The sequence below is a fragment of the Styela clava genome, chromosome 1 (assembly GCF_964204865.1).
Source record: "Styela clava chromosome 1, kaStyClav1.hap1.2, whole genome shotgun sequence".
NCBI lineage: Eukaryota > Metazoa > Chordata > Ascidiacea > Stolidobranchia > Styelidae > Styela > Styela clava.
The window spans coordinates 22699451-22718934 of NC_135250.1; the positions used below are offsets into that span (position 1 = coordinate 22699451).

At 34.1% G+C, this 19484-nt stretch overlaps 3 protein-coding genes across 3 annotated transcripts; 2 read left to right on the forward strand and 1 right to left on the reverse strand.

Annotated features, from left to right (window-relative positions):
• The first annotated feature begins 1392 nt into the window (after positions 1-1392).
• Positions 1393-9324, forward strand: LOC120342902 (uncharacterized). Its single transcript, XM_039411954.2, has 5 exons — positions 1393-1523; positions 2409-2623; positions 3017-3071; positions 4073-4150; positions 8817-9324. Exons 1-5 carry the CDS (start codon positions 1424-1426, stop codon positions 8903-8905), a joined length of 537 nt encoding a protein of 178 aa, XP_039267888.2. The 5' UTR covers positions 1393-1423; the 3' UTR covers positions 8906-9324.
• A 5642-nt stretch (positions 9325-14966) lies between these two features.
• On the forward strand, positions 14967-16082 carry LOC120342871 (armadillo-like helical domain-containing protein 2). The gene is made up of 3 exons (XM_039411893.2): positions 14967-15222; positions 15304-15469; positions 15674-16082. Exons 1-3 carry the CDS (start codon positions 15023-15025, stop codon positions 16070-16072), a joined length of 765 nt encoding a protein of 254 aa, XP_039267827.2. The 5' UTR covers positions 14967-15022; the 3' UTR covers positions 16073-16082.
• Positions 16083-17051: 969 nt separating this feature from the next.
• On the reverse strand, positions 17052-19422 carry LOC120342847 (uncharacterized). The gene is made up of 5 exons (XM_039411837.2): positions 19012-19422; positions 18819-18940; positions 18272-18303; positions 17860-18109; positions 17052-17530 (listed from the first exon to the last, which is right to left on the reverse strand). Exons 1-5 carry the CDS (start codon positions 19244-19246, stop codon positions 17255-17257), a joined length of 915 nt encoding a protein of 304 aa, XP_039267771.2. The 5' UTR covers positions 19247-19422; the 3' UTR covers positions 17052-17254.
• Positions 19423-19484: the final 62 nt, after the last annotated feature.

A 19484-nucleotide genomic window follows, 5' to 3' on the forward strand; every position in this document is an offset into this window, starting at 1 on the left:
AGCCTAATACATTTATAGTAAGTAATACATTTGCAATTTTTTACCATCTAAATCCAGCAATGTAGAAATTCCCACTATTTGAATAAATATGAAAATAGAATAGGATTCGGTATTCTGGATTCGATTTAACTATTCTAGAATATTCTAGAATAGTAAATTATTCTACATTGCCCATCCCTAGCTACACAGCGACAACAGTAACGAGAACATGTTCGTGTATTATGCTGGATGGCTGAACGCAAAAGCGGGACTTTTGGTTGACCATCCGTACACTTTGGAGGTCTTTATTACGCCACTGTGACGTTGTAGTGGCGTAATCTTTTGGTGACGTAGTCAGGTGGGGGTAAGGAATCATATATGTGAAAATTGTTGAGCCAGGCCAACTAGAAGTACATGTGGTACTAAACTATACCAGACCCGAGATAGGCAGCGTGGTTCGGGCATGTGGAAATATTTCAGAAAACCCGATTTTGTTGTTAATCATCATTTATGTGACAAATTTTCAGTGTTCGATGTGCAAATTTTACTTCGAGATATATATCATAAAGAAAAACGGCATCGACTGCGCACTTGTTGTATTACATTGAATATCCGATTTTGCAATGAAACCGTGAACAATATACTGTATTTCGAAATCGACCGAAAAATGATTCTGAGTTTATCATTATAAATTTTCATTATCAGCAATCTTTGTACTTCCATTATTTTTCACATTTATTGAGTCCTTACCCACGCAGTTAGTAATATTCTTTTGGATTAAATGCCACAGGAGAATTTGCGATGACGTAATCATATTTGACAAAATTGTACGGTATAAAGATGATTTGTACCTGAGATGTCAGTTAACGGTTAAAATAAATCGTAACCGTTAACCATCTAAAATCGGTTAACCATTCCCAGCCCTATTCATAACCATACATTGATGATGATGGGGTTAAAGTAAAGGCCGTAACACCTTAAATAACGCCAAACAAAAATGTGATGTGAAATTTTTTTAGTTAAAAAAAATCTGCCTAGCGCGGATTGAACTTCTTGACAGACACGTTTAGTTAAAATCAAACCCACTCAATATTCAACTGAGCCGGTATGTCCCATGCCAAATAGAATATAGCGTTCTGCGTGAGACTGCCTTTTATTGGAAAAAATAAATATAAAATTTGGGCACTTACGGCATGTACTTTGTTAGACCCATATTATGATGTATATACCTAATCTTGTATATGGCAATTTTGATAATATAAGTCGCTCGCTTTGCGTGACACTCAAATATTTTTCAAGTAGCCTAAATGTATCTGAATGTTAACGTTTCCAGGCAATCTAGTAATGTGGAAAATCAAGATCATGATTGTTGATTTATTATTATGCTTGTTTTAACATCTATTATATTTGTATAGAATTACATAGTGATATAAACTGTTCTTGAATGAAAACTCATATTATGGCATCTTCTCGAATTACTAATATGATTTATTTGATATGTTTGAGTGGATTGTTAATAAGTGGAGCTTTTGGACAGGACGCAGGTAATAAAAAAATTCGAATCTAACATAATTGTGAGGTATATTCTTTAAATGTTTTTTTTATATGATGCCTCTTCATGTATGTCTGCCAACAAGGCTCTGTACAAGTAGCGTCTTTTATGTAAGAAACTATGCCATTAGCAAATTTGGATATTAGCTGACTGAATAATATTTACACAGCATAGTTAGTATTGATTTCACAGATTGAAATATATCTGAAATAAAAAATAAATTATCAACTCTTCTAAGTTAGGAACCGAAGTCATGTTATTTGTGACTTATGTTTAATCCAAGTTATTTTTTTAATTCGAGGGGGGGGGTAAAAGTACTAGACCAATATACTTGTGAATGAAACTATTCCAGATGTTAGTTATTTAAAAGTTTCAAAAAAAAAATATGCAATTTGAATATGTTTAGATTAGCCTTTATAATCCTGGATAATCTATCTATTCATTTAAATTAATGTTCACTAGCTTTAGTTTTATATTGATATGTGAACTCAATGATTTTCCAGACCATTTCAGATTGAGATGAAAATTGTGTAATATTCGCACTTGTATTTGCAATTTTCATATTTACTAACACTATTTTTGGGTAACCCGATGGCCTAGCGGTTAAATTGTGTTGGCATCGCAGGTTACACATCTTTAGTTCAAATCCCTTGTTCCCCGCCTCACCCATGGGGTAATGAATTGGGTAAGCAATGCCAAACCGGAATAATTTCGTTTTTTTTTTAAATATAACAGTAGCTCTATAGATATTGTTAGATATTAGTGGTGCTTGTATAGGGCCTTGTTTTGAACGAAAGGCGTGAATAAAATGTTGCATGAAAAATGCTATTTTCGTTAATTCTTTTCGTGCTTTATTAGTACCGTAGTTTATTTTTAGAAACTGATACACCAGCAGGGACGGAAATTGCTACATCAACATCTACTTTGGCACCTGCAGCATCTACTTCAACTGTATCTCCAACATCAACCATTGCACCGACTCCAGCCACGGAGTCTCCTACATCATCCTCAACTTCTACAGTTTCTCCTGCTGACGCTCCAGAATCACCAGATGCAACATCTACAGACACTGTACCACCTAGTAGTACCACTGTAAGATGTTATTTTTCTTGTTGATATATGCCCTCCCTTTCATTGAAAAATTCAATATTTACGCAATTTTTAGAACACTTCTTCGTTTGCTATCTCACTGAGTGAGGTATAACAAGATATTATTTTATACAATTCGAAACGCAAATAAAGCAAATGTTAAATATTGCGTGTGCGGATATAGTTAAATGAAAGGGTTATCAGTTTTATGTAGACCACTGTATTGAAAAGTCTGCAATGATTGTATTTATATCCTTCACTATAGAATGTAAGTCAAAATCCTTATATATAAATAAATGTGCAGTCGTATAACTCATATAAATATAAGATGCATTGTGCATATAATAATTACCTCTAACAATTAATTATAATTAATTATTTCTGATTTACACACAGGGTGCAAGTGTTCCAGAAAGTCCAACACAAAGCACAAGTAATACTTCTGATACAGGTATGTACAACTAGTTAAAAATAACTTGTTTGCAGAATGACCAAGTGGTTTGCATTATGAACGGGCATCACATTTTTTATTCTCGGTTTTTAACCGGGCTGTGAAGTCTGGAATAATTTATAATCAACTGCAGCTTGGAACTCCGGGAAAAATCAAAGTTTCATAACAGAAACGATGCTGCAGACAGGCTGCCTTTAATTTTCTGTCAGAAATATTCATCTTGGTTATCAGGATTTTGAGCCTGAAATTTAAATTTTTGACTTCGTTTCCAAACCTTATAGTTCTGGTTTACACACCTGACAACCTTACTCAGAGTACAATAAATTATGATAGACCAAATGCTAAAAAATTTGGTCTGTTCGAAAACATACCTGCTTCATACTAGCTAGCTAGCATATATTAGTGTCTGCACATTTAGAGCTTTGTCCAGATTGAATATGGGATAAATAACCGTCTTGAAAATCAACTTTTTTTGGCATAATATTATCGTGTTTGGGAGTGGGATTTCTTATGTTGTTAATTCCGGGATTCTCAAACGGTCCATCTCAACGCCCTGGCGCATTGTTTTGTATTCTCAATGGTGTGGAATATTTTCATTTGTAACAAATAGAAATGACAGTAAATTGAGCAGGTAAAAATGTTGGTGCTGTTTTATAACACAATCAAATAATAGTGATTATTTTTAGGGTGCTATTTCATCAATTTCACGTAACTGCGATGATTGTTTACTAATAAATGGCTTGTGCACCATGATATATAAAACAGTTATACCATTTAATATGTCTGTCTAGGTGAGGCAAGTTTTTCTGTTATGGACATCATTAAACACAATTTTTGATCACGATAAATGCTGGGAAGAAAATCCGTATATCATTTCCAAAATTTTTTTAGAAAATCAAATGAATTAAACTTTTTGAAAATATATACAAGCTGATATGTGACGATAAAAAATATCACATACTTTTATGTGCAAGAGTCGTTATCTTTTGTATTTTTTTTAGGTGGGGATGCAACTTCCGTAGCAGCGGCACCAATAGCACCATCACAGAATGGGTTTGACTTGGGAAGTTTTTTTGGAGGTTTGTACTTTTTTTGCATTTTATTTTCATCCTGAATTAAAAGAATATCGATATATTAGCATAAAACCGGTAATTTTTAAAATAGCCTTAGGCGCAGGGTTTAATAACAGGCGTTTTAATTACAATCTGAAACTTTATTTTCGAATCTACATTTTGGGAGTATATTCTCGATTAGTCTTTGACATGGATTTGACATGGACATTCTGAATACTGGATAAGGATAAAAAAAAAATTTAATTTTATTGTATTATAGTTACAACATTACAACATTAATAAAAAAATAATAATAATATAATAATAAAATAATAAAAAAAAAAAAATAAATAAAAAAAAAATAAAAAACATTATGAAAACATTTTCAATATGAAATCCTATACAGCAAAATTGTGAAAATGTAAAAGTATTCTCAGGTAATCATAGACTTCTTAGTGTTAAGTAGTGGAAGTCGCTTTAACCAAGTCATATAAAGAAAGAGGCCTATTTTTGCATTGAACAACACTTCCTTGATTGTCGATTAATACCTTCTTTCAGAGTAAAGGTTAGCAACCTAACAATTTACCAATATGTTGTTTTATATATCATATCCTGGGATCATTATTATGACAATTATATAGAACTGGCATTCTTCTAGTCAAAACATATTCAAGATATTTTTAAATAATATCTCTTCAGTTGTGGAATGTTTTTATAGCTAGGACCAATATCCGTGTAGCATCTCTTTCTTAGGGAATTAAAATGAGAGGGGAGGATTATAGCAGCCTAACAATAAAATTGATTTAAATCTTTTGTGCAAGAATGAGTATAATACACTCACAGGGATACCAAAATAACATGTATTGATTAAAGGTTTCTCTTATGTAACACCATCTAATTTGCCTTGGTCATTTATAGCCTTTAGGATTAATGAAATACTAATAAGCTAAATGAGATATATATGCACTTTATTTCTGTTTCATCAACAGTAAGTCTCAGTAATCCTATAGCTTAATAAATTATGTGTACCACATACTTGGCCACACTTTTGAAAGCAGTTTTTATCTAGCTTGAGTTATGTGTACTATATATGTGGGCACATATTCCAAAATATTTTTTTCTAGCACGAGTTATGCGCACTGCATATGTGGCCACATATATGGTCAATATGAAAACAGATTTTTTCCTCACATGAGTGTATGTGTACCACATGTGTGGCCCCACATTTGAAAGCAGTTTTTATCTAGCATGAATTTTGGTCAATGCAATGTTGCTACTCTTTTGAACCCATTTTTCAACTTGATACATGTAATAGGATTGTGTAAGTTTATTTCATTTGTTAATGATTAATATGCCAAAATTATCATTGCTCTCTTTGGCGTTCTAAAAGCTTCCACAGGTTGATAATTTAATTATAGGATAGTTCCGCTTGATGAAATATGTATGACCGCTCAAATTGCTTTTCACTTGGTCTTACGGTTTTGATTTTGTTGCCTCATTGACTGATTATCGGATATGTTGCACAGGGATCCAAATCAAATAAATATGTTGATTGATTTTCTAATAATGATATAGTGAATGTTGCTTTTTATAAATTATGTGATGTTTGATGATTAAATTAATCACCTACATCATAATTTAGCTCTGTTCTGGGATTTTCATTTCTCAACAGAGTGCCTGGGTATTGATTGTAATTTTAATTGCATCTATTTTTTTTTATATGAAACTTATTCAGCCCTTAGCTCTAAGCAAGGCATCAAACCATCCACTGACAATTTGTTGGTAGCTAGTTTTTTTGATGGAAGTGCTGATATATTTTAGGTTCGTAATTACGGTTCGAATCTTGCCTATACAATTCATCACTACATGCGAGGCTTATTGAACTCGAGGTGGACATATGGATCGTTTGGTTATTATGTTGTTGTTGCATTCTTCTTTTTCTTAGTGTTGTTGTTGTAAAAAAATCACTTTACTCTTTAGTAGACCGATTGCTTTGAAATTTTCTGTGGTTAAAAAAAATTGTATTTGTTACTGAAAGGCTATTACTTCCAAAATTCATTTCAAAATTTTCTGGGGACTCTGGGATTCGTTCTTTTGTGTGTGATGACGACATCAACCTAAAAAAATGTGCACCTTGTTGCGATTCCGCAATCGTGTTTCGTTGATTAGTCCAGGTTAGGAGAACTGCGATACCATACATGTGAAAGATTAAATTGCTGGACTACATTGTTTCAGCATCCGTGTCCATATATTCGAGCAATGCTCTTGTTATAATATGAAAAGATAAATTTAAAAAAAAAAGCAAAAAACAGTAAATTTTTAATTTCCAAATCCTGACTTGTATCTTGGAAAAAAAGAGGTAATTTTGAATTTAGTTTATTGAACTTGCATAATCAATGTGGTTTATAATGTCCTTGAACCTCCATTGTTTGTATGTGATGAATCAAAATGGGGTTTTCTTTTCCATGATGTGTTTGGTATTACAGCGGTCCCTTGAGGCTTTACTCTATATCAAACTTCCTAATTTTAGCCTGAAATGTACAAAATTAATCAATTATTCAATTCAAATTGATTACATTTTAATCCTCTCTGTGGCATTTTCTAAATGATAATTCAAATTAATATTCATATTATCATACTGTTCAAAATTTTTCTGATCAAACTGTTTGATATCTTGAGGCCTTGAAATATATGTACGGTACTTGAAATTTTGGTGTGTGCCTTTTTCCTTACAAAAAATGTTACATAAAAGTTACATAAAAACAGCTTTGCACAATACGTTACATTTTTAAAATTGAGGTTTACTGCACAAATTCTCTCAGACAAAATTTAAAAGCTACCTAATTTTTATTATAAAATTATTTTTAAAAACAAGTTACCGGTAGTACATGAATTTGTTAACCAAAATTTGTATTATAACTTCATGATATATGTTTATTCTCTTTCCAGACCATTGAACTGTAAATTTATTAATACTAAGTATTTCCAAGATCCTGTTTGTTATCACGCACGTTAGTGACGTGTTTATTTACAATAGCTATTTTATTCTATTTTGTATGTTCAAGAAGTTATCTTGAAGTTACCAAGTTAATGTTTGCCAGACAGGCGGATATTTGTAGAAGGAGTGGTACACTGTTTTAACGTCAGTCGCCACATTTCGACTCACTGGTTTCGGGTAACCAAACAATGTTTACTATTATTGGAATACCTTTTCTATAATGTTCTGTTCAGTATAATTGAATGAAATTTACGGTAGTCAAGTTTGGAAACTTCAATGGAAAGTGCTGCTATCTATAATTCAAGAATGGCAAAATTTTATTTTCTATTTTTGGTAATAAAGAATCTGTAATTTGCAAATTTTGATGGAAGTAATTTTAGTTTGGCTGCACTTAAATTAAACCACCAAATCCGTCAATTCTTATTTTGATACAATTCTAGGGTTACAGGATGAATATTGAAATTTCGGAAATATATTTATCCGAAAATACGAAGAATTCGTATTACGTTTGATAACCTATTCAAATTTTGTGCGATCGTGTTAGAGTCATTAAAGATAACCTACAATTGAATTACCAAATCCATCTGTTCTGTTATTTCTACCATTCAAAATCTGCTTAGTGCTTACCTTACCATTGATAGTGAATAACAGTTTATTTGTTACTACTGTATTTCAAACTACATTGAATGGGCGTTACCGTTTAAGATCTTTCCATGCTTTATGCTAGTCAATTGAACATAGGCTTTCAGAGGAATAAGGTTTTTCATCTTGACAAAATTACCGGTAATAGTATTCATAATGCTGGCTGCTGGAAACCATACCTCCTTATTCTGTTAAAATGTAAAAATAAATTGAAATGCTTCGATTTTCAAGTTGTTTTTCTGCTTTTTTTTAAAGATATTTTCTATTTTCCGATGACAAATAGCAGTGGAGTAATGAGCTCATTTCCTGAAATGAAATATGCAATATATTTGAGAATTGACTGCTGCGGATTTATAGTGCATTTCCAAACCACAAACTATGATTTCTATGGTCTGTAGGGAATGGGAAATTCAGATATTTAGCTGAAATGTTATTCAAAATTATCACTATAATGGTAACGTTTACGGTCAATGTGCCTACAGAAAGAAAAAAATTTATGCTCTCTTCCTAAGAACTCCAATTATGTTGAATTCACCACGTCATAGCAGTTTTCCTGATCATACTGACGCAAAAGGCATCATGTCTTGCGTCAAACGTTATTTTTTTATGCGCAAACTCACATTATATTCCATATAGTGTCAGTATCTCGCTTCATTCCAGTGACTGTCTGTAACTTCGCTCAGGAATCATTTCCCTTAGAGTTCGACTTTTTGTTTTAATATTTTCTTGTTAGACTTTCTTATGTGTGCCGCTGCGAGATAACCAAATTTGGTTTCTCTCGGCTGCCTTCACCCTGAAATGCTTTTTAATTATTTATTGCAATTTGTATATCAAGTGTGCTTTCAGTATGATGAGAATATAAACTACTGATTACTGACTGGTTCTGAGTGAGTTCTTGTGGCCTTAGTTTGAGCAGATATTCTTATTAATAATTAGTAATTTTGATTTTCAAAATTGCCTTTGTTTTCCAAGAAATTTGCCATTTTTGTATATTATGGTAAATACAATTTTCAATGTTGCGTATAAAAATTATCTTTTCTCTATGTATTTCAGGCTTCATTCTTTGTGCTGCCCTAGTTGCAATCACATACTTCGGATGCAAAGTTTTCCGAACAAAGAAACCAGACTACAGTACCTTGTAAAGAGCGCCTTTGTCTCATCAGGTGCATCAAAATGAACATAGTCACCCTGTGTATAACTGAACTATGATCGCTTTAAAACTATAGCTTTATTCTATGCTGAACTGAATAGGCATTGTTGCAATGGTGATATCTGTCTGAAATAATTTACAATAGTTTAGGACCATCTTGTACTGGGATGCAACAAACATAATGCACTTTTCGTACCAGGATAATTTTCGAATCTTGCACAAGAAACTTGAATGTGCTAAGAGCAGAGATGTTCTCAAAAACTCAAAATTACTCAAATCACTATTTTCTTATCTGTCATTGTTGACTTGCTGAACTTTCCCACTGTACCAGTACCAGTGTCACCATGCTAGTTTAAGATGTTGTTATAAAAATACCTGAATAACTCAAAATATTTAATTAATGAGGTAACATTCATTATTGTTTTGTGATAACAGAAACAGATTCTGGCTAAAAAATTTTCAATTTCAGACACATGAACAAAATTTAGCACTTACACCCCCCCCCCCCCCCAGCATAAATATGAAAATCCCATCCTATTCAGGTGCTGACTTGTTGTCTGCCGATTATATCTTGAATGTTTGCCGTCCACGGTCCACCTCACTACTGCTTTGTTTGTTGCATCTCATTCATTCTATTTTTATTCTCGTTCTGTAGCATATTGTTATAATATTTGCTTCTTTTGCAGTGTGGCTTAGTTTTTTTATTTCAAATTTCTGTAGGATATTCTTCTGATACATGGTCGTATATGGCCGGTGATGAACTTCACCATACAGGTACAACACATACCTGTCCCATCTTTGATTAAGAAAAATATAAAATCGGACTTTGTAAATCACTATCCTTGTTAGTTCAAAAAAAAGTTTTTTGGTGATTTATTCATTTCTAGCACAATTCTTGATATTTTGCTTTTTAGAAGTAAATCTCCATGTATTTGCACATTGATAAGTTGTACTTCGAGCACTGAGCACAAATTCATCTTAAGTCACAAACTCACATTACCTCTTTTTTGGGTTAAAAATAGTCGAAAACACACACTGACCAACTATCTTGTATATTATTGTGTCTGATTCGATATTGTATTTCATTTTTTTTCTGTAATTTCGTTTGTTATGTTTTTAATTCGGTGTAGCAGGCGAGGGCTAACTGTTTTGACGTACAGTATCACTATATTCTTTGGTGAAAGTGAAGGATGCACAATACTATTTATTTATCCTTTAATATCCTTATGTATGTTCCTCTGTTTCCAAAAAATAAAGAAAATATAAAGCTAACTCTATCTCTGAGAAAAAAAATTACTTTTCTGCATCTGCCATTGTATCTGAGATATCTAATTTGCTAACAATTCACAATATTACTAATCGAAAAATTCCGGTGTAGTTGCAATATATTAAAATAAAATATTATTACTGTATGTGAAATGGCTTTGTAAATAATTCATGATTCTAATCTTTTTGGTGTACTTTGTATAGTCTTCTGTATATAATTGGGAAGGTCTTTCTTTCTTTATGGTACATATATTATTGCTTAAGCATATGTATAACGAATTAACATAGTCGCTCTTGATAGGATACAACTGCAGCCTGCTTGAATTATTAAGTATTGAACCCTATGTTCTCATCAAGGAATTGTCATCATCTAATTATCTAATTTTTACTAAACTTTACGTTCAGTTGAATTTATCCATTGTTTGGTTAAACATGAAACATTCTGATTTTATTTTAATTTTAGCTTAAATATGTGTACTTTTGACGATCAGAACAAATATATCAAAAATGATATCAAAAACTTTAAATAAGAAAAATAGCAATTTTTGTTCAATTGCTTCACAGGTCTTGTTGAAGATTTGTTCTTTAAATGATGACATCGAAAATCTTTCCCAAGGTGAGCTTGTTTCCGACCAACTAGCTATTAGCTATTCCTTATGTTTGTGGCTTTATTCATCTTTATATGACATCTATTTATTAACTTAGTAAGGTGCGTATAATGTAGTATATTTAGCTCTATCATTACCCGTAATTCACATTTAAAATGTCTGTGTGAAACTATTATCTTGTGTATTTTAGTATCTCAAATAAATGTTTCACCAAATTTTGTAGTGGTGTTTGCTGGCTGGCGCGGGTTCTCTTGTTTGTATACCATGTACAAATCTCTCAAGTGTGTGAAACCAGTAAGCATCTTATTTGTGGTTGGTGCAGTACTGGCGTAAGAAATAATGACAACACATAGGACGTAGTTTCACAAGAGTTGTTTAAACATCAAATGAGGTCTAAAACACATCATGGGCAATCTTAATTAAATTGAAAATATCATTGAAGATACACATGCCTCTATCTCTTACTTGATAGGATTTTCACATTTATCTCATGGAAAGAGGAATATCCCCTGAACGGCTTAATCATATGGCAAGCCACTCCCCTGTGCGGTTCATGTCGGGTGTGGTTGACCCTTTATTTGTTTCAGATGCATGAACTTGATGGTGGAGGAAGCCCCAACCGAACAGCGGTTACGTGAACCAACCCTCGGCAGGAAGCAGAGGCGTAGCTTAGGGGGGGGGGGCAGTGGGGTACATATGCCCCCGGGCGCCAAGGTACAGGGGCGCCAAAATGGGGCTGGCAAAAATTTCACAACAAAGGTAAAAAACGGTCACAAGCAAGATCGCACCGGCGGCAGACATCTAATCTTAGTACATGGCAAACTGCACACTTGGTCAGACCACTTACGACTGCCGACGTCATCACGCACATATCACGGTCAGATTTCCATCGTAATTACATGGCCAAAAAAATCTGGCCGGAAAACAAAGCAAAATTTGATTTGGTAACGTTAGGTAACAAAATGCACCGGGTTAATTACGTGGTTCTGTATCGTTAAGTTCTTGCCTGCGCACTCGGATGTAAGTTGATATTAGTTCTGTGCTGGAGACAAATGGAAACGGAATTTGGTTGAATGATGTTAATACATGTTTTGAGTAATACGTGGTTTTGTATTTTGTTGTCAAAGTACCGTACTTTGCGGCAGAGTTACATAAAATATATTATACTGTGCTAAAAGACCTCAATGCCGTTTTCGACAATTCGTCGAGATTGCACAGATTTTGCAAATCTCTACCACACGGACATCAATGGCCACGAACTTTTCACCGAAATTGGAGATTGCAGAATGCTGCTCAGTAACAGAACTGTAGATCAACCAGAAACTCCTTTGGCTCTTCTTGGTTTTATTGTGTCTTTTGAAGACGACGTTTTATTCAATCTGCGAATTTCTCTACGAATTTTGTTAACAATATCAGTTTCAATTGCAAGCTGTGAACGGTCTTTCAGCAGATTGAAACTTATTTTGTCGTATTCGCGTGCATCAACGGGACAGGATCGTCTCCGTGATCTTGCACTTCTAAGTGTTGAAAGAGAAACATTGGAAAAAAACAGATTTTGATGACGTGTTAACCAGTTTACGACAGTGAAATTGAAAAAATGAATTTATTTTAGACTATGTAGATCATCTTTGACAGTAACTGAGTGGGACATATGCTCTATTCTGTATAGCTTTGCTTCTCCTTTAAATAAAATGTTCCATTAAAATTTGAATTTACATATACATATATTTTTGAATAAATAATAAAATATATAAATACATATAAATTTGAATTCACATATCGTCACGCTAATAACCGAATTGCGTAAGTCATTTTGGGCGGTTTTGAATTTTTCATAAAATAGGTATTTATGTAATGCTGCGCACCTGTCTGTTAACTCAGATTTTATTTTAAGAATTCCGAAACCCATAAAAATAGAAATTTTGTATGATATGCAAATTTGTTCAATTGTTCCGTCATAATGAATTATCATTGTTAACGCAGGACAGGACTGTGACGTCACAAAGGCAAAATAACCTAGGCGAAGGATTTTCGAGTTTTTGCATCTCAGATTCTAGCTTAGCTCTAATAATTTTCAATTTATACTACTGTATAGGAAGGCGTGCACTTGTGATATTTACTGTCTGAGTCCAATTCACCTTGGTTGACTTTTATATAAGAGTACATTACTGTTTTATCTTTATATTTAACTTTAGTCTTATTTCGGTGATGTGCAGAGCGTGTTATATTGATGAAATATATATTTTTAAACATAAAAAATAATGTAATTGAAACAGATTAGCTATTTTGGGGATTTTGGATTGTTTGGTTTTCAGGACTGGTACATATAGACAAGTTGCAAAATTGCGTATGTCCTCTAGCCATAGACACATTTTTGCCTAAATCACAGTGTGCCATTATGACGTCACATGACTGCGTCATACAAATTAACTTAAATCCGGCTACGATCAAAAAGTTGAACTATGGCAAATTAAAGACTCTCAATGGCATAGCATAGCAATATCATTGGGAAGTTTTTCTCAAAACAGCTAAAAATGACTTAGGCAATTCGGTTATTAGCGTGACGAAATATATTTTTTTTTTACATATACAATTAAATGCAATAGAAAACATGATTAAACGTGGGGGCCGGGGCGCCAATTTTATATTTTGCCCCGGGCGCAAAATATGCTGGCTACGCCTCTGGCAGGAAGGAGTCCCGTAATCCTCCAGTCGAGACCTGAAGCATTTCAAAATGACTTGCTTCGTGTATGAGTTTGCTTCTGTTGGATCTTTTGTACAAATCCCTCGCCAGTTAGGCAAAAATGTGAAATTAAGGAAAACACTGAATTGAAAAAAATTGAATTTCCAACAAATAGATAACGCTGCGTAAGTGTAATATATATTACATCGTTTTGTGGTATCGCATGCTATTTTTGTTTTATTGCAAGGTCATCGAAAATGTTAGCATTCTTGTGACTCGATACATTTTCCAAAAACGACATTTGAGAGTTTCGAGTGTCCCATAATCATGTTTATTCAGTGCCTTTCGACTAGAAACGTTTCGTTATAGTCAGTTTTCAGTCGTTCATCACCAATGAATGTGCTGACATATTCAGTCAGCTCAGATGAGCAATCAACCGAATTATATATATATATATATATACTGAAATTCAAACACCTAAATGCAGATTTGATACGTCAGTAACATACATGAAGTGGGCTAAAAAAAATTATTTATGTTTTCGTTGAAAATAACGAAACCCAATGAGACGGAAGCTTGCGCAATATTGGAGGCGCAGTTCTTACCACTTCATAGCAGCTCCTGCCACGAACGTACCGCGCAGCTCTTGCCATGGTTTTATAGCGCTATTCAGTATTTAGTAATCAGTATTAACGGTATATTCACAAATTAATGTACCAGATTTCAATTGATCGTGCGGAATTATATCTACTTAAACCCTAACCCCAAATTCATCAAAACTGTCTCCATAAAAAAAAACGTTTCAACCTGCCGTGGTTACGGCAGCAAAATTTTACCTGCGATTGGTTTTCAATTTGCTGCCGCGGTAACGGCAGCTCGTCATTGGTTTGTGGCGGTTAAAAATCAGTCGCCAGCATTGAGGTTTGGCCGTGGCAGCCACGGTATGGAAATACCGCCATGGTTTTGCGGCAGCTGTAGACGCCACAGAATACTTAAAACTGCACTTGCAATATTGTGTTCTGAGCTAGGTAGAATTGATAACGATATATAATTCCATCATTTGTATTTGGAACCAATAACAATGAAACCAGCCTTGGATTCTTTCACGCTGCTTCAGAATATCTGAAATACGGTAGTTCATTTTGGATATCGTTTGTGCTTATTAATATAAAATAAAAGAATTGTAAATGAACTATCTCGCTCAGTCTTGTTAGGTGTTATCGCGAATAAAAGATTGAAAACTCGGTATACCGTATATATAAATATACCGAGTTAAATCACTCAGCTCCACACTGATAAAAAAACATGCAACCTTAACTGCTTTAAACGACCAACAGTCAGTTGAGTGTTGGATATTTGAATAAAACCCACTGGTGAAGTGATATTTTATTATTGTCGATAACACCAAAACTGCCCTATGTTCTTGGCAACCGATCCAAATTTAAGACCATTATTTCGTCATAGAAGAATCAAACATCCTAGAAGTCTTCGAACGAAATTGCTTTTCAGTTTTGTAGCAACACCTTCGAATCGCTGAATCCAACGGTTCAAAATGTTAAAAGGATTCGCCCGACGATTTTCGCGTCGCTTGGGAAACGTATGGAAACTCTTGTCCGCCGATGAAGTGGATGACAGTATATTTGACAAAGAAAAGAATCTTTATAAACGTGGAATCATCAAAGCATCTGGGGCACTAGACATGTTTGAATCAGAAGTCATAAGTGGATCGGAGTTAGTGGAGGCGATTGACAAGTAATTAAGTAAACTTGTAGCCTATGTATAATATTCCACTTTTAGTAACTTGTTACCAGTACTCACAAGATGTATTTTCAGAATGGGAAATTTGGCATACGCTGGAGGGCCACCAGCAACGAAGTGCGCGGGAACATATCTCCCGAAGTTTGTCGAATTATTGAGCAAAGGCGATATCAGAGCGGATGTGAAGGTGTCAATATTGAAAGCAATCAGCATCATCACAATAAACCATTTGGAGCATCAGGTGAATATTTTACTAAGGCTGAGTGTTCAGGCTGATTAAGATGATGGAGATATTTCTGACAAGCAGTGTAGTTAAGTTACCCAAAATTACCGTAAAATTATGTCAGCATGTAGAGAAAGTGAATTTCCGCTTTTCTGAACGTGTTCAGCATTAGCATTACCTGATAGCTTGTTTAAAATTGAGACATTCATCTGTATTTTGCAGGACCAATGCGAATCCCTTGGTCTGCTTCGACAAGTCAGTGGTATAATTTGCGACAGCGAATCATCTGAATGTCTTTTACTATGGGCCATTTACTGTTTACATAACATTATTGTTGGCAATATCAGAAATATGCAGATAATAGCCGAAGACAAAGCGATCCACGAATCCATAGTAAAAGCAAAAAGTTTGAACTGGACAGCATTTTTGTATAATTATGCTACAGCCGTTATCAAGTTAGTCAATATAGAACTTCAACCGAAGACAGATTTTAGGTCAGTTGAGAAGCCTAATGTAACGCCGGACTCCCAGTCGTCTTCAAAAGACGACTCTTCAGAAAATGCTATTCCTTCGTTTCATGATACGGAAAATGGTGTTTTAGTTGAAACCCCAGCTAAATAAAACTATTTAAACAATGCAAAAGTGTGTAAAGTTGTTCAAATTAGTGCTGTAGAGTGGATGTTTTGCAACCGACCCCAAACTCCGAGTAATTTAAAACTCCCGACCCAGTGTTGACGAAAATTTATCTGCCACTCCAGTTTGAAGACAATTTTTACTCCCGCCTCAAAGAAAACAAAATTGGAACACTGAAAACATTTGCGAATGTTAGCCCTCTTTATTGGGAATGCTTAGTCAATCACCTTGACACGACTCCGCGGTCCGGGTTCATCTATGTGTCATACTGAAAAATTGCTGACTATTGGAAACAAATTTTTATGGGTCTATTTTAATTATCCAAAATTTCTAAAGACCCATGAGCAGTGGTGAGATTCAAATTTTTTGTCAGCCGGTTCCATCACAAAAGTCATATTTTTCGGCCGATTCTGTTACATGTTTTCTTTTACTAATGCTAACCGGTTCGCTGATCTCCTAAAATTCCGTGAGACTAGGGATAGCGGAATTGAGTCTAGATTCGATTCTCCGCAGAATCGATTCTCAAGGTTAAATCTTGGATTGCAAACAATGTGTAACGTTTTGTGGCAATTCCTTCACATATATATATGTATAACTGCTTGACTGTTATGCTGAGTTGCTACGACGCCGCCAACCTCACTTTATATATATATATATATTTTGCTGGAAGCTAGAGTGCTGTTACGTTTATTTATTTCAAAAATCTCTATGGGTTCTTGGAGATTCGTTTTTTTCTTGTGCGATTTTGTATACAGTGACAGATTAAATATACCCATACTACTTATATATACCTAATTTTGGCCTTCTTGGCCGCCCACATATTCTAACATCGCTCTCTTGTTTAATTTCACGCGGTATTGTTGAGTGGGTATGATTTCTCGGTGGAATATGCAGAGGAATTGGATAAGAATCGAATACTTGTAAGTAGTCATACTTAGCATCCTTACTTATGACACATACGCACACAAGCAGCACAGAGTTCTTGTTAGAGAAATAATATTATTTTTTTCAAATCTTTTCCTCTGCGTAAAAATGAAATATAAATTTGACGCTTGATTCGGGCGAAATAAATAATAAAACAAATTAAAGAATACACAAAATATTCAAATAATTTGGCAAAAATTGTTTGTTGAAACTTAGCAGGATACTAAAAACAGCGTTCAGTTTCCCTCACCATAAGCAAAATATTTTATTATTATTTCTTTTGATTGTTTTCGCTAATTCTCTGGGTTTTCTTTTCGGTTTCATATGTCTTTTGGAAGATTTATCTTCCCTTTTCTTTTTACAACACCGACTTTTTCTACGAAACTTTGGTTTACCGGCACTGGAAGCCACCGAGGAGGAAGATGACTTTGCAACAGATTTTTGTCGATCAAATTTAACTCTTCGCTTTCGGAGCTTCTTTCTTTTACGTTTGGAATATGTCGTGAAATCTTTCTGACAATTCTGAAATGAATGAAGTAATCGTTTTTCTGATATTTGACTTGCAATCCCTAAACAACTACTACCAGAGCAACTACTAAAACATTCGTTATTATATTGTTCTTGCAGCGATCGCCGCATCACAAGAAAATTTGTCTAGCATCGTTAACAGTTGAAATTTAATATATTGGGTTGGAAACGTGTTTACTTTTCGTATCTGGGTATTATATATAGATATACATGGTAGAATATACAGGAAGGCAAAGATTCTGGTCCCTATTTTTTGATCGATGTGAAAAATATAGAGAATTTCTTGTGACTTTATAAATTGTGTGGCATTTTAAAACACACACCTCTTCAGACGAATATTCCTTAGCATGGGAATTGTCGTAGACAGATCGAGCAATTTTTGATCCGTTTTCATCAATTTCCATATTTTCTAATGATGGACCAACTTTGTGACTCGCCATTCCCATCCTCCTGTACGCTCGATCTGCACAGCATTTCACTGTTTCAATTTTACTAGGTTTTTCTTTCTCTGTCGGACTAGACTTCACATTTGTTTCATCCTCAGTATCTGATGGCGGAGATTTTCTTTCTTTGCTGTTTGTAGGAAAATAGGTTTTTATATAAATCTTTCTACAATGAACTTGCGTATTCATGACAAATTTCCTAACTGAAAACATTATTTTGATAAAATTAAGGGAGTGTAAATTTGTCAAACATAGTTTTTATTCACAAAAAGAAAATATAATTAATTCAAACCTTTTTCTGTATTCCCGTCGCATATCTTTGACCTTGAAAAAAACAAATAAACGCTTTATATTTCTAGCGTTGCAATTAAAATAGCTGAAAGCAGTGTCAAAAATTGTATACAAAGTTTATCAACTCAAGTTCCAATTCATCGTAATTGAATTCAAACTTTTTCAGCAGGGCCAAACCAGTAATATATTTTATATATACAGTATGTAACTTATCTATTTCTATTAACAACTTTAAATTCCTAAAATTGGCATATACTACATCGTTCAGCCCTTGGCATTTCATTAGTCATCGATAACTTTGCTTAGAGATGACTATCCTTTTGTCATAGTCAAGTTTATTTTATTTCAGTCAATAACAAAAACGACAGCTAACATAAAAAAAATTAATAAAGGTTAAAAAATACACAATTTTACCTGGAAAGGCACATGGAACTAAAGCTGACTATCAAGCATTGACAACCAACTTTACAGTGTGTGAGCGTGACCATGGTTTGGCAAATTCGTCTAAAAATGAGGACATGACATACCAAAAATATTCTTTGTCTTACCCTATCTCTCAATTCTCTTGATTGTTGGTTTTGACTCGAATACAAAGTTGACGTACTCGTACGAGATTTGCTCCTACTTTGCCGTCGTTTTTTGCACCCGTCTTTTTTTTGGCAATCCTTACCTGATGTTCAAAATAATATAAAAATTTTCAATAAAGAATCCAATATTGTCAATAAATATAAAGTAACATACCCATATTTGCAATCGCAAACACGTCGTCCGCGACATTCACAAGTTCTCTTTTCTCGATTCCTATTTCCAGAGCGTTCCGTACAGCCTTTCCTATTTCACACGGATTTACGCCGATATCTTCGTCTTCTATCATGCGACATATCTTGTTAATTGTACATCCAGTTGCCGAATGCTGCCTACGAATTAATTTCTTTATAAGAAATAACAACTTTGCTTCGTGTTTTGAAGACGGCATTTTGAATATAAAAGGTTGATGTGTCGATGATGCTAATCTGTATTAACTTCACGATATGATTTTGTATTAGAGTGTAGTTATCCTAACGACAGTTCCTTTCTCCAATATTCTTACAAACAGCATCATTAGGCAGCACCCTATCGCACTTGGTACCTAACTTCACAACCTTATCTTTCTTGTGTTAAGTCGTATTACAATCCGTGCAAAGTACATTTTATTATTTTAATTGTGACGTCAC